Source organism: Emydura macquarii, unplaced genomic scaffold (genome assembly GCF_026122565.2).
Source record: "Emydura macquarii macquarii isolate MOO-44397 ecotype Brisbane River unplaced genomic scaffold, CSIRO-AGI_Emac_v2 contig_2636, whole genome shotgun sequence".
Lineage (NCBI taxonomy): Eukaryota > Metazoa > Chordata > Testudines > Chelidae > Emydura > Emydura macquarii.
The window spans coordinates 6,873,744-6,890,199 of NW_027132773.1; the positions used below are offsets into that span (position 1 = coordinate 6,873,744).

General features: G+C 40.6%; 1 protein-coding gene across 3 annotated transcripts in view; it reads left to right on the top strand.

Moving 5' to 3' along the window:
• The window catches only part of PPM1H (protein phosphatase, Mg2+/Mn2+ dependent 1H), a 194,381-nt gene extending 187,703 nt beyond the window's left edge, over positions 1-6,678 (top strand). The window contains exons 10-11 of one of the 3 annotated variants that reach the window (XR_010922841.1): positions 1,191-1,889; positions 4,590-6,678. Coding sequence is in view for 2 of the 3 variants with exons in the window: in XM_067564119.1 (XP_067420220.1) it covers positions 1,191-1,338 (148 nt within the window). In the remaining variant the exon portion in view is untranslated. Of the gene's footprint in view, positions 1-1,190; positions 2,536-4,589 lie in introns of those variants that run through there. The other 2 variants (XM_067564120.1, XM_067564119.1) reach the window with 2 other exon arrangements.
• The last annotated feature ends 9,778 nt before the right edge of the window (positions 6,679-16,456 follow it).

Here is a 16,456-nt window from a genome sequence, read left to right on the forward strand (position 1 = left end):
CAGTTGTAGCCATGTCGGTCCCAGGATATTACAGAGACAAGGTGGGGGAGGCAATATCTTATTGGACCAACTTCAACTGATCTGAAGAAGAGCTCTGTGTAGCTTGAAAATTGTCTCTCTCACCAATAGAAGTTGGTCCAATAAAAGATATTGCCTCCCCCACTTTGTCTCTCTAACATTTCAATTATACATATTGGCCCTGACTGAGTTCTGCTAGAGAATCATGCAGAACAAGAGCTAGACTGGGTGCAAAGTTGGCTATGTGCCATCTGCATGCTTCTGACACCCCCTCCTCCCCCCTCCCCGAGCAGTACCCAGTGTTTAACTATTTCAGGAAGCTGGGGGACAAGAAGTGTCTGCAATAAATAGAATGCAGCTCAACTCAATGCAGTGCTGCTTTGTTTCAGAGTTTTGTAACTTAATGAAGTGGCTAGCAAATACTTGCAATGCAGTAATCACCCTACGTATCAGTTTGGAATGGTCTTCACTGAAGTGATTGCTGACTTCATTAATATGCTTATATAACTTCTGTGTGTCTTGCCAGTTTTAAAATAATTATAATGGCTTCAGAAATAGTGTACTGTTTCAGTGGAAACGGACAATTCATCCTTTTGGAGTAAGGTATACATTGAAGTAAGGATCAGGGAATTCCTGGATTTTATTCTTCGCTTTGTAAGCAGCTGACTGTGTGTCACTTGCCTTCTTTGCCATAGTATATCAATTTGTGAAGTGGATATACTGCTGTTTAGCCTTCTGCAAAGATGTGTTGGTCACTCAAGATCAAGATTTTCAAAAGCGATTTAGCGATTTTTTCAAATAATCCATATGAGACACTTCATGGGGGCCTAATTTTCTGAGGGTGGATATTCAGCTCTTCCTGCATATCAGGCCACGTTAAGGTATCTCAAGTTGGGCACCATAAATTACTAGTTACTTGTAAAAAACTTGGCTTAATGTATTAATGTTTGTAAAATGTTTAGAGATCCTCAGATGAAAGGCGCTAAATAATTTTTACTAGTAGTCAGCGCTTGTTCTTTAATTGCTGATGAATGGCATCTGATAACTTGTCTTTGTATCTCCCAAATGTAAATCTCATAAATTGTGAAAACACACATTCTTCATAATCCTAGCAGCTGTGAGCACTGCATGTGCTATTTCTGCGATGTAACTGTGTTCCTCTTCCCCCACAGATACACATTAGCAGCTCAGGACCTGGTGATGCGAGCCAGGGGAGTGCTGAAGGACAGGGGCTGGAGAATATCCAATGACAGACTGGGCTCAGGAGATGATATTTCTGTCTATGTCATTCCTTTAATACATGGAAACAACTTGTCATGAAAGTAGCACCGATACTGATGAGGGGTGGGATGGTCTTTTTAGGAAGAGCCTTTGAAAAGATGTGATGATCAGATCTGACAAGGACAGTTCTGATTGATGTAATCTAATTTTAAACTCATGCTGGAAGGGGATGTTTCTGCCCAAAAAGTAGGGCTCTGCACATATACTGTACACAATTAAAGGTATCTCTTAAGGTTTCAGCTTCCCTATATTAATGGGTTTTGGTGCTTAACAGGAATGGAACTTAAATGCTGCTAGTATATTATGGATTGGTGGTTCCTTGTGTTGTCCCTCCAGCTGAGGACCCATTATGACCTGAAACAGGACTTAATCTTTTTCAGTTTACCATGTAGCTTGGAACCGCCATTTTCAGTTGTGAAAATAGAAATGGGGATTGAAAGCCAGCGAGGCTGTCAACATCCTCAAAATGAATTAAGTAATGGTTTTGGGAGGTGTCATTGGGAAAAAAAAGTTAAAATTTGATCTGATTCTTGACGTTATTGGTCTTTGAGTTATTGTCATTCTCTTTCCATGAAGAACTTCCAAAAATTGTACGTATGTGATTGAATTCTTATTTTTCTCACTTAAACCCTCTTCAAAACACTCTGGAGGCTTTACAGCTCCTTATTTCACATATTTTAGTGGCAAAATCAAAATTGTCCTTGTGACTTGGTCTAACCAACCACAGCCAAGCCAGCTGCAAAAATTGCCCTGGAGAGTAGGGTACGTTGTGTTGTTACAAGAATAAATCTTGCAACAGGAATTTTGTCAAGATTTCCTTTGATGTGTAACCATGATGTATAGATCTTTGCTTTATACAGTTTCTCTGAAAGCCAAGGTTTCTTTGGGGATGTCTACACTGCAGCACAGGTAGACTGACTCTTGCTAGTGGGGCTCGAAATAGTGCACTAAAAAGTAGCCATATAGACATTTCAGCTTAGACTGCAGCTTGGGCTCTGAGGGGCTGAGCTCCAGCCTGAGCCACAATGTCCACATGGCTTTTTTTTAGCACTCTAGCTCAAGTCTGTCTGCCTGGGTTGGGAGGCTTGCTCCCAGCTGCAGTGTAGACGTACCTTTTGGGACCAGGGATTTTCATTCATTGACTTGTTTTGTCTACTTTATCATGCATCCTGTTGAAAGGATCGCTGAACATACAGCTTAACAATCAGCTGCCAGTAAATGTATTTTGTCTTCTGAGTTTGTTTTTAATTGGGTGGCTAAGGTAGGTGGTGGTGTTCTAGTTAGTAGCCCAGAAACACAGATAGCAACCTTATTTAAAATCCTTTCACGTCGGTCTCACTCATTATTCACCATAAAAGCCCTCTACCTGCCCCCATCATCAGGATCCCAGGCTCTAAAGGTGGCAACTAACTCATAACTCTGCACCTTTTGGTGCCACATGTTGTCCAAGAGGTAGAGAGTTAATGCATTAAGTGGGAGGAGTCCCTTGGCTTTCTTGGTCTCCCCTGCCAGTTGAACTCACTCGATGTTAAGAAAAATCTCTCTAAATAAGAGACCAGCATAGAAGCAACAGTGCAACAGGAAACCATTCCGGCCAATTGCAGTGCAGACATAGCCAGTATTACGCAGCAATTGGAGGAGTGATTTGCAGCTCTTGTAGGCATACTTGCGCTAGCCTTAGTCTAGCTAGGCTGGCTAAAAAGAGCAGTGAGCTTCAGCGTGGGCTAGCAGCACAAGGGTGTACCCAGAGGGCCAGGGGATCTTGGACAGTCTGTGCTGAAGCCCATGCCACTGCATCTTCACTGTTTTTGGCACCTGGGCTAGCTAGATGAAAGCTAAGATGCAAGGCACACCTTGGATTTGAAGCATAGACACAGTTGCAGTTCCTATTCTATAAACATAGAGCTCCTTTCTTCAGTGGCAGAAATGTCAATCCTTTTTTCTGAAGCTGCTAACATACAGATGGTATTCACGTTTAGGGAGCCAAGCTCTGCACAAATTTCCCACTAGCCATGTACTGCTGGAGCTAATCCCGGTTTGTAAATAAAACAGCTTTTTGATAGCTAGGGGTAACGCAGTTGACATAATCCTAGTAATGTGGGAGAGCTAACTAGGCACCACAAATGTAAAGTTTGTCCCAAAGGAGAAAGTGCCAGCTTTAACATGAGATACCATGTCCTTTGCATTCCCTGAGGTGTTCACATTTTCTTCGGAATAGGATTGGCCTGGAGCCTTCCAGATGAGTAATTTATTATGTGCTACATAAACAAGGTACCATGTGTTTTCAGTGAAGCTCAGCAAGTGTTTAGTTCAATATATTGCACTACAAGTATTGCTATGTCCTCTTGATGTGCAGGTATGACAATCACAGTGTACCAGACTTAAAAGTCCCTCCGTATAAATAATAAGTAGGAGTTCCAAGATGAAATGAGGCCGTGCAGACTGGATAATTGGGCTCAAACATGTGACAAGGATATGATTGTAGCCTGCAAACTGTTCCATGGATTCTACAGAGCCTGCATGTGATAACACTGCACAAAACACATCTGTTTCACAGTCCACAACCTGAATAAATCAACAGCGTATCTGCTTATATATTGCTGTGCTTTACCTTTTTTGCCCTTACCTCTTCTTTTTATGCAAATGAAAAGAATACACAGATTTGAAATCTGGCTGAGTTTAGAACATTTTCCAATAATCTCATATATGTTTTATAGTTCAAGCACGAACTTTTCCTCTTGCACCTATTTCCTTTTCCTTGGTTTGCCTAATAAACTTATCCATGTACTTTTTCATGGGTTTATATAGCTGTGTAATCCTCAGTGATTCAGTTCACCTTAAATCAGGAGGGAAGCAATGGCAAACCCTTTTGAGCAGCAGTAACAGGAGGGAGCAATGGTACAGTACCCACTGTGAGCCTGATTGATGCAAATCCAATGCCAGTGTGTTATCCTTGATTTTATCTAGAAACATGGTGTCTACAGATGACATCATTCACAAGACATGAAGAAAGACATTTTAATTGAAACTCATTCATCTGCAGTGTAATATATGACTCTGCATTACATTAAGATTTAAAGAGAGATTTACAATATTAGTATACTTCAACTGCAATGGAAAATATACCTTTCCCTTTAAAAGTAACCCTAAAAGTGTTTGTTTGGCAGCAAAAGCAAGGTGCATAAATCCGAAGTAGCAAAATGACTTGTAAATACTCATAGCAAAATCTTCCAGCATCAATACTGCTTTGTGAATTGGGCTCAATGGATTTTCCTTTGTTTTTTCTTCAGACTTCCACCACAAATCACGTCATCCCTTTGCAGCTACCATGTCTAGATCCTATGTTGGCTTCTCGAGAACTTCCTGAAAAAGCCAAAAGCACGTCACTCAGAACGCTGAAAAAGAAAACATAGACTCTAGAGTTCTGTGTAAACTAAATTACAGACAACCCCTTGATTTAATGAGCACCGAGGATGTTCTAGTTTAATAAAAAGCTTCCCAGTTGGACATAAATTTACTGTAATTGTGCTGAGTGTTTTTTGTTTTGCTTTTCATTTAAAGCCTCTTAGACATGTATTGAGCAGAGACTTCTAGTGAGGAAAGCAAGTGCAACTTCCTCTGATACAATGCTGTAGCATCCTGGCTTTTACCGACTCAGTATAAATACCTTCTTATCACCTGTGTGTAACATTCCATACTTTTTTCCAAAAGGAGGCAAGAGAATTACTGAAAAGGTATTCAGGTACATCTTCTTTTCTCACAGACTCTTGCTTCCCTTTGTAGATTTCAGTATATTATGTGTCACAACAGCAAACATTTGTGAAGGCAAGTAGAAAGCTTTGCAAATTTTCTTCCCATCTATGACCATTGTAGTGTGCATGCCATTTTCCATCAAGAAGGTTTTGTGCCTTCAAGGCACACCTTCAGTAATAAGGCAAGTTCCATTAGGACAGCAAATCTCAGTCCCCAGACTCCCAATACACACATGTGCCCGTCACAGATCAGCACGCAGAAAAGCTCTCATTTTGGCACAATATGTGGCAGGCAGGAATTGGACTGCCTAGGAATGATCAGCTATGGTAATAATCCTGCTGTGCCGATCTAAACGCGACTTCACACTACTATCCCCCTACAATCAATAGTCTTATTTACAAAATCAGGCAAGTCATCAAATCACAGACTAAGTTGTCATCTAGTCCATCTCTTCTGCAAATGATGGATTGCTCCCTAAAGCATTTTTTCCAAGTGCTTGCTCTAGTTTTCTTTTAAGCATCCCAAGTAAAGTGACATCCTCCGTTCTCTCTTGAATAATATTCCATATGCTAATACAGCTCTCAAACATTCTTCTGCCTATACAGCCAAAAATGTCCCTTTCTTAATTTAATGGAAAGCCCCGATATTTCATTTCTTTAAATAACCAACAGAGTTATTCATTTTATGAGTGAATACATAATCAGACCACCTGAGAGAGCTCATTTCCCACACCAGAAAAGAGAGAAATTTCCTAATAAAACAAATTTAAAAGCAACAAGGCTGACTGTGTAAAGCAAAAGTGGTTTTTAGGACACTGGACTGACATGAAATTATTTACATGATAAAATGTGACTGGAGAGGGCTCTGAAACACTGTAGAAGCTATGCCCTGTCTCCATACTGATTTGAAGCACAACACGTACAATATCTGGACAGGCTTTGAACTTTACTTTACTTGTATATATACTTGGCTATAAAGGACACTACGCAACCCAGCCACTCTCATATTTGTTCTTGCCTTTTTTTGCACAAGTAACATCATGGCGTGTATCTAACATGAATTCCAGACTCTGGTATTGTTATTTCTTTCCACAACATTCGAGGTATGTAAATAACTCTCCCCCCCCGGCCCAGACGGCTCTTATATGTAGATATAGTAATGTGGCTATCAGACAGTGACCAAACAATGCTGTAACCGTGCTGCTGTTTTCTACCTGTGATGTACTTGAAGGAGGCTCCCTTGTCAACCTCCACTTTTTTTGTTCTTCCATGGGTACTTTATTTTATTACTTTATTTATTTTATTTTTTTAATTCAGTAGTTGCCACTTGCCTCTTGCCCTCATTGGCTGAGTGAGCATATTTTGAGGAATGTTTGACTCTCTAAGCTTTATATAGCACGAAGAAAGAAGAATCTGTTGGATGAAGATGTTTTGGACCAATGTACTTCTGCTTTGTGACTGTGAAATGTTAAACTTTTTGTAACCTGAAAACAAAAAATGTTTAGTAAAGGGATATATTTTGTGGGTTTTTTTGAAACTTTTAAGTGCAATGAAAAAAAGGAGGATGCTGAAGAAATGTATGCGCAAAGAAGTTTTAAAATAAAAATTTAAATTATATATATGTAAACATTTTATTCTGATTGTCATTGTCATGGAGAGCACGGTCTCAAATTCCTTTACTGTGGAGTGGATAATTGGCTAGCAATGGCAATTATTAGCATGCTGTCTTACAAGGGATGGAATGATTCACTGCCAAACAGTAAAGCAATAACATGTTCACTGAGACACAATCTCCCAGCAGGACCGGTCCAGCTCTTCAGGCTACTTAGCACCTATTCTGCTTCACTATCCTTTTAAGTGTTCCCATCTCCATTGCTGCTGGGTCTGGTTCTTTGTTTTATTTTGGTGAGCCTGCTGCAGATTCAGGAGCACTCACGGGGCCCCAGACTTCAGAGGGACCATGGCCTTTTCTCGGGCACTTCAGTAGCTTTTGCCTCAGCACTTCTGTTTTGGTGCCTTTTTGGTTTGGTGTTTTACAGTCTCATCTATGAGGTGTATTTTTGCGCCCTGGAGTTCTTCCAATGCTGAAGTTGCAGCTCCTGAGGGGGTCAACACAGTAAATGACAACAGGCAGTATCTGCACAGAAGAAATATGTGCTCATCCATGCTGGTCATTCACTGCAATCTCTGACTGTAAGACAGGCATGATGTGCCAGGGTGTCAGATCTGGCTTCAGCTGTCATCTCAAGCACCCAAAGGTTGTGGTGCTCCCCTCCAACCCCTCCCTCAGGCACTCCCATGAAAAACCAACACGAAGCTAGTCTGGAGTGCTCCAAAAGAGCAGTTGTCAAAGTGTAAGTCTGTCCACTGCATGCTGGCACTAGGGGGGGCAGCACCTCCCATTCTCTCAGCCAGGTGCTCCGCCACACACCAGGTTTCCAGAACCCTCGAGAGCTCAATGTTTGAAGTCGTTTGTACTGAGCTGCAGATCACTGATCAGGCATTGTTTCCACATAAGCAACATCTCCAAGCGGCACCAAAAGAGCCAGCCACCCTCCAAATCATCACTGCCAAAGTCTTTGACTCTAAGCAGATGAGTACTCTATCCAGTGGGCTATAGGGATTCTGGGTGGGGCCTATTTAATATTGGGGTGTATACATTTATCCTAACTGGGAGCTTAATTGTAACCAGTGCGTGAAGTGTCAGAAAATGTCACATAATAAATGTTGATTAGAAAAAGGTGCAAAAATGGCAACAGACTGAATTAATCCAAACAAAAGGTTGACTACTATAATTTGAGGACCATTTTAAAAACATGTTGGGTAAATAAGAGACGTGTGGGACTGAAATCAATTAACCAAAATTGGTGAATCAGAAATTAGGCCAAATGGGTGGAGGAAATAATGAGGCGATGGGGCTATTCCATCCATTGCTCCCTTTTGGGGAAAAAAATCAAGCTAAAGCACAATTGCCGACTGGGAACAGTCTTCTGGGAACCTGGGTGCCACTATGACTTCATCATATGCCCTTCATCACATTCTCCTTATCCTGAGACATCCTGACCACAACAGACCAAGAGAAGAAATCAGATGACATCACCTCCACTGGCTCCAGCTAAATTCCAAATACCACCTGGGATCTCCCTTTCCATGTGTCCTTTTCCTTCCCCACCCTATTGCTTCTTGCCTATCCCTCCTTTTTCCTCCTGTTGAATAAGAGTCTGTCTTAGCCTGCCGAGACTGTGTATGTTGCCGTCCTGCTCTGAGCCTGTGACCCAAGAGGCAGTTATAAGCAATGCCCTAACCAGCCCAATGCTGATACATTTTGCCAGGTCTTAGAGGGATGACTAAAACCATGTGCTATGCCTTTGTTTTTCCCAGCAGTGAGATTGCAAATGAACGTCAACACCAAAGACAGAAGCTACATCTTCTATGGTTGCTGTTCTTTTCTCTTCCCTATTTAATGGGGTTGTGTTTTTTCTCCTAGGAAACGGGCTTGGCCTTTAACAGCAAAAATGACAGCTCCAGCCCATCTCAACTAACACGTTCTTTTCCCAAAAAAGGGCAGTTATTACCATCTTTAGTATCTAAAAGACTGTCAAACTGGAGGGAGGTTCTTATAAAAGCTGTCCAGCTAACGGGAAAGAAAACAAGGGTGGTAATAGTTAAAATGAAAGCCTTATTTAATACTTTACATTTCAAATGCTTTAACTCTTTTTCTTTAATAAAAGGTTAAAAAGACTTTTAATGGTGTGTTTGCCATGGTATGAAGGAGGCTGAGGTTTCTGTACACCAAGCCCCAAACCTTGTTTAAAACTGTTTAATGTGGACAGGTTCAGGATCGTGTTAACACCTTTGACTCTTTGGGCCCATATACTCCATCTAAATCAGTGGTTCTCAACCAGGGGAATGTGTACCCCAGGGGGTACGCACAGGTCTTCCAGGGAGGTACAGCTCATTTAGATATTTGCCTAGTTTTACAATACGCTGCATAAAAAGCACTAGTGAGGTCAGTACAAACTAAAATTTCAAACAGACAGTGACTTGTTTATATTGCTTTATATACTACAAATTGAAAAGTACAGCATTTATATTCCACTGGATTTATTTTATAATTAAATGCTAAAAATGAGAACAATTGTTCAGCAATAGTGTGCTGTGACACTTCTGTATTTTTATGTCTGAATTTGTAAGCAAGTCTTTTTAAGTGAGGTGAAATGTTGGGTACACAAGACAAATCAGACTCCTGAAAGGGGTACAGCAATCTGGAAAGGTTGAGAACCACTGATCTAAATTAATACAACAAACCTCTCTCAAGCTCTCCTGTTCAAGCTGTTCCACACAGCATAAAATACTTAAAGATTCATAGTGGCAGAACCAGAACCAGAGAGTGACTCCATAGCCCAGTGGGTAGGTATAACATTACCAAGGGTACAGTCTGGACTGATAAAACAGCTGTGTCCCCTCAGTTCTCCACCCTGCCTTTTACACTGCTGTGAGAGCTACCACTCCTGGTCTGCACAAACACAGCCTCCAACATATAAATTGCTCTCAATTATATTGTATGAGTGCGATAGCCAGCTTACTCATGAATTACATTGCAGAGCAACACCAGACACTTCTCAGACTTTCCCCAGAAATGTAGGTCTTGTAGTGCCCCGTTCTTTCCACACAAATACAACCTCATCTAAAGTCTGTCATTTTATTGATAGAAAATGATATGCACAAACCCTGTTATCCCAAATGGAGCTTCCCAAACACTTCAGTCTAAACACCCTGGTTTAGATAAATCAGTAAAAGTAGTTTAACTACAGAAAGATGTTTTTTAGGTGACTACAAGTAATGAGGCATTGAAGTTGAATTGATTACAAAAAATAAAACTCAACTAATGCCTAACTTACCAAGATAAAGAAAATTCAAAGCAAAGGCCTCTCTCTCCACGTTTCAGTGGTCTCACTGGCTGAATTTCTTTCAGTGAGGATCCTTCGCTCAATCCAGTGTTGCTTCCTTTGTTCTTCAAGTGTCGATGCTGTGGTTGGGAGAGATGAGTTGGGGCATCTGCTCTCCCTTCTTATTGTTCTTTCTCTGAGAATCAGCTCCAGCTGAGGTGCAGGAGACAGAAAGTCTGTGTGGTTGGGACCCCCAAGCTGTTTCTTTGTCAAGAGGTACATTTTTCATTCTCACCCTCTTTCCTGCCAAAGAATGGTCACTTAACCAGGTGAGGGTCCATTTGATTTTGTTGACATCTGGCTGAAGGGTCAGCTAGCCTTTTGTCTCTGGGGAACTGGTTTGTGATGCTTCCCAGATTTGACACACGTCTTAGTAATACCATATAGTAGAATCCTATAACTTTACAAACAATGTTGCCACATCTTTTTCCAGACAATAATGGTCAGCAAATTGAGTTTTGAAATGATATCTTACAAGGCATATTTTGTACAAAATTTTATCATAATCCTGTAAAAGGGGTAAACATAGGGTACGCACCTGTGATATGGAAACACCCAAATGCGAGTCCCTATTTCGGTATTTTATTCAAAGAGTAATTCCTCTGGGTAGCAGGGCACCTAAAAGTTAGGCTGAACTTATATCACCCTTATGAATCTGATCCGGTGTGTCCTCATGTGTTAGTTTAATAATACCATAATTTAATAGTAGTTTAGAAGCAGAGCTGGGGGAAGATAGCAAGAAAGAGGGTCTTGCTCACATTTAAAAATGAATTTGCTGCACTAGTACTTGCACCCTTCTGTGATTGGTTTCCACTAATATTAAAGTAATTTAATTTTACACACACACATTGGGACTGTTATAGGGGAATGGGATGGTGATAGCTTAACAGAGCAAGGGCACAGTGTTCTTATAACTCCACAGAAGCAATTAGATGAGCAGAAAAGGATCTAACCACACCCATCATAACTAGATTTTATGTCCATGCACACTACCCCTTTGTGTGAATACAAAACTCTATAAGCCAATAAATCTTACAGTAACTGGCATTTTTCTAACAATGGTGCCCCAGGCAAGGCCTGTGTGGCCTAGAAAGGAAAAGGTTTAAGTTTTCTAAAATATCCTGATCCTGCTTCTCTGTTACCTTGCTAAGCGTGTTCCCTAGCGGTTGTTTCACTTCTTCTGTCCGCTTATAGGAGTAGTGCCCATTTAACTAGAAAACAAACACGACCACACAACTCGGGAGAACACTCACAACTAACCAGCACTGTTGACGATTGAGCACTGCATACTCATAGCAAAGTGTATGCGTTAATCAAAAAAATTGTAATGTAACTTTGAAAAGCAAGTAGAGTGCATGAAATTACAATCTGATTATGACCATTCCAGGAGCAGAAAGAAGGCAAAACTATTGCAGTAATTGCTTCACTGTTAATTACTCCCCAGACCTGGAGCATGGTACTTTACTTTGCTCACTTAGCTTCATGCACATTAGTCAATGGAATTAGTCAAGTACACATGTAAGCTGTTCCACGATCAGTGCTTCAGTTTCAAGCAAAGCTGGCTCTATCTGGCAATCCCCAGAATTCCTTGGCTCAGGTGATGCTGAGATGGAAGCAAATACATTTTGTTTGGGGAACTAACCAAAAATCATATCCTAAACATTGCCACAATTACCAACATTAACACAGTGCCAATCAAAATTAGTTCTACAGGAACAGGTAAACGCTCCCTAGCAGGAATAAGGTGAATGATTTGGCCAAATTCCATTTTCAAGTGTTGGACTTCGATGTGATAGTCTGTTTTCACCACAAGTCTTTTTATTAATAGTATAGTAATATATTCTATGGGAGAGGACATAATAAATAGCTTGCTAAACATTGCAAAAAAAAAGGCAGTTCCTCAACGCTGTCACCTATGCCAGCTCCTTGCACTAAAGGGAAACTGGGGAACTGGGCCTTCTGTTTTAGAGGTACCATCACAGCCTCTGGTGAGCTACTAAAGCAGAACAGCAGCATAGGAGTTGATTGGCCACTATGTAGGGGAGCCTAATACCACCAAAATTGCCTAAAATGAGAGCTATGTGCAGGCTTTGTCTAGTTACTAATCGGAGGATGCCACAGATAATCTTATTAGGGCCGCTTACAAAAATCTGCTGCCCAAGCCACTTTTAACGTATCAGTTCAGACAAGAACAGCACCTAAACCAAACCATTACCTAGCCCAAGCATGAGTTAGCCACGCTCATGAGTGTCGCAGTCCTAAGAGCTGGGCAACACTACAAAAGCAGCTCAATCCAGCAATGTCACCCAAGGGGATGTGTGAAAAAAGCCACACTGTATTTAAGCTGGCCTTAAGTCCCCCAGTGCTAGGTCAATGGATGAATTCCTTTGTTGACCTAGTGACCCTCTCTTTAGGCAGTGCCTAACCTAAGCCAATGGGCAAACGCCTTCCCTGTGACATAGGTAGTTGCTATGCTGCCGTAAGCACTACAGCTGTAGCAGTTCACGTGTAGCCAAGCTCGTTAAAAAACTTGTGATATTTAAATAAAATAATGAATTTGGGATTTTATGTAGTTGCCTTCTGGTTTTGAGCCTTAAGCAGTAATGTTTTTTTTCAAGCGTTTCACTGCACCCAAAAGGGCCAGATACTTACTCTTTAAAGAGAAAAAAGAAAACTTTTTCACCTAACCACAGAATCTGAGCGTTTAAGCCCAGCCCCAAATAAAAACACAGTCGCTCTTCTCAAGGGAAGCTAAAGTGCCCCCCCCCTTCTCTCACTCAGCTGCTAGGGAAGAGGAACCAATGTGCTACCAGCAGCCAAGTTGTTGCACTGCCTCACATTTTTTGTGTTTTAGGTTGAACGTATTTGCTTGGGAAGTAGCACTGGGGATTCTGTTGCAGCAGCTCATTGGTGTGCTCTTGGATGTGGCCACACTGCAGCTGGCACTCAAGAACATTGTTCATTGTCTTAACACAGCTGATCTGGATTTTGTTACTGTTAGGCAATCATATGTTGGTCCTGGAAACAGATGTTGTGAGGTTGCTGGCCAATTTTTTTTTTTTTTTTTTTAAATACAGCCAGATCTATATCTGCTTTGTTGAATGGCAGGGCAGCTTTAGCCAGCAAGGGTCAGTAACTTTAAAGGAAAATCATGCACTTTGTACACGCTAAGAGCTTATGTTCAGGAAGACAATTAATTTCTAACAAAAGGGCAATAACTTTTTCAGCCAAGTAGTTTCAGGGTGTTGCTGTGGCTCTCTGTGCACAACATCTAAGGCCTGGTCTACATTGCGTAGCTCCCATTGACTTACTTATGTTGCCGTACTGTGGCGTCTCCCCTGCACTGTGTGCACGGGAGTCGCCCTCCGGTCAATGCAGCCTTACTCTTCTCAGGGGGAGGGATTTATGGCATTGACTAGAGAGCACTTCTGGGATCGATTGAGTGGGTCGCCGCAGCCTAGTCAATTGATCCCGCTGCATCAATCCATGCAGCTCTAGCAATGTAGACATACTCAAAGAGGAAACAGAAACCTCTTCGGTGCACTTATATCCCAGGAACTGTTCACAAGAGGAGGGTGGGCATGAGTGGCTCTGCTGTTTCACAAGACAACGAACTTTAACGGAAAGATAAATAAAGATTTTTTTCCAAATTGGTAGCAAATAGTTATTTTTCCTTGGAGAACTCAGCTGACAAGGTTTCTTTCTACTCTTTGTCCCTCTATCTCTTTCAATAATCATTCTTCTTCATGCAAATGGAAATGGAAAGGGGAGAGCAGTAAAAGGTTAAAATGGAAGCAGACTATCTTTCATCGACATGGTAATTTTGCTACTTGGCTCAGCGCCAAATGTTGGCTGCAGCCACTAGCTGCCATTCTAACATGAGTGAAAGGATCTTTAATAAGAGTGTAAATAAAAGCCAGGCTGAGAAATGAGTTTTCCATCCCAGCAATCACTGGCCTAACCTCTGCTGTAAATAGTCTCTGAGAGCAGCACAGATGGAGTACCTGCACCTGGGGATCAAGGCAATCTCTGAGCAGTGTGATTTAAACAGCTGGGTACAATGGAAACATGAATTAGCTGGGATAGGTTGAAGAATGCCATTTTGTATATTATGTAAAAAAAAATAATTTAGTCATTTCTTTTCCTTTAAAAAAGGAAACAAAACTTTTCTGACGTGCTTGTGTGGGAGGTGCTCATCACAGCAGCTGTCAAATTAATCTAACCATGAGAATTTCCCACAAGGTGCTGTAAAAACAGAGTCCTAATTTATGCTCATTAACTTAACAGCTTGAAAGTGATTTATCTGACCTCAGTAGAGATAGACACCAAAAGAATACTCGGTCTTTCTAGGCTTTGTGTGCTTCAGATTGGCCTTATTAATTTAGAGTAGAAGGTCTGTTTGGCTGTCTTACTGCAACCGTGAAACTAACACTGCTAAGTATTAAGTATTTACAGAACACAAAAAATGTTCCCCCATTCACTGAGAAATTAGCTGGCAAGGATTCATTTAGAACTGCTCACAAAAAAGGTTTCTGGTTTTGGCATTTTAAGGGTCTTTTTAAACACAAGGAGTTTGTTGTTTGGCTGTTTTGTTATTCCTGTGTTGGAGGGGGACAGGAATCTGTAGCATTTGCCAGATCATGGGGGTTTACACATACTCCAGAGAACTAAAAATGTCTTTGAAGAATGATAAAGGAGTTTGGTGCAGGGGATTACTAGCAGTTTACAGCTAGATTTCATATTCACCCTAAAAGCACCACTTTCCATGCATCTTTTTCCACTCTACTTGTTGTAGGTCATTACTAGTTATACAGTCTATATGTTGTTGTGTAAATATGCTCAGATCTCATTTCAGCAGGATATTACTTTTGGTTACAATAGTGTTTGTCATTTTAATGTCACAACTGAGTGATGCAATTTCATTGCATGAATACGAGGGGAAAGAATGAAAGGCAGAAGAAAAGATGGGTGCTCTATATATAGATATGACAAGCATTTTTTTAAAGGAATGTGAAATTAAATATAGATGTTTTAAATGTTTAGCTACACAATAAAGTCTGGGTCCATCCTCCTCCAATCCTTCCTGTTGAGAACAACGGAACAAAGCGTGTGCACATACAAAAAAATCTCACAGGTGAAGCCACAATCATTTATTTTATTTATAGCCCTAACCAGAAAAAAGGACTAGGAGCAGTTGAGTACCAATTTATTTTAGTTCCTGAACTGATGTGTAGTTGGGTTAAATGTCATTGAGTTGGAAGGTTATGCATTTCATTCACTGCCAGGTTATGCCCAGCTTTAAAGCTATATCTACAAGGCTATCAGTAATTGTCTTGCCACCTTTCAAGGTGGGAGAGAAAAATCCTGCAGGCTAGAATAGGGGATAAGTGCTTACAGTCATTTCATTGTTCCTATGAAATGCTATCTGAACTGAAATTAAGATGGTCCATTTGATCCTGTTACAAGAAGTAGGAGAGCAGAAAGTAACCTCTCCCCGAAGAGCTAAACAATAACAATTTTAAAGAGTGCAAAAGGTTCTGAGGACATAATGGTAATCATAAAAAGCAAAGCTCCAGTCCCCTGTCAGTTCAACACAGAAATTAGAAAAGAGCTACATAAGTTATCCAAATATCCTCCTGTCACTGCCAGATTGCTCCCTACAGTACAATATAGAAGCAACGGGAGTGCCTCCTCCTAAGGACTATTTAAATTTTTTAATTAAATCAGAATTTTTAAAAAATAGATTATGGAAAAAAAAAGTGTCATAATTTAAATTATCTTTCTAGAGACTAAAAAGACAAAATGGAGGAGGCAATATCTTTTAGAGGACCAACTTCTGTTGGTGAGAGAGACAAGCTTTCAAATTACACAGAGCTGTTCCTCCAGGTTGAGCTCTCTGCATCTCAAAAGCTTGTCTCTCTCATCAACAGAAGCTGATCCAAAAAAAGATATTACCTCCCCCACTTTGTCTCTCTAATATCCTTGGACCGACCTGGCCACAGCAACACTGCATACTTTCTACATACAATTTTTCTATAGTACACACCACCATCATATGTAAGCTACGAAATAAATTCAATAAACAAACATTTTTAAAAAATTAAACAAACAAACAAAATGCAGGTAATTTAGATCTGCAAAGCACTCTCCATAGTATATTCTACACTTTGTCTTTCACAAGAGCTTTATGAAGTAAGACTTCCCCCACACACAATCCCCTTTTTCTAACAGTTCAAATGTAATCCTGGAAAGCTACAGATAAATATGTTCAATAATATAGGAATTTAAAATCAATTTAAAAATTAGGACAGGTGTCTAACACTATTTTTATTCCTCTAACTTACAATTGGCTTTGTTTTAACACTTGATCTACATGCTTTGCCTTGTCCTGCTAGCTAGGGCAGACTTATTGAGCAAGTGTGATTGGCAGAACTTTTACAAACTGGCTGACACAGT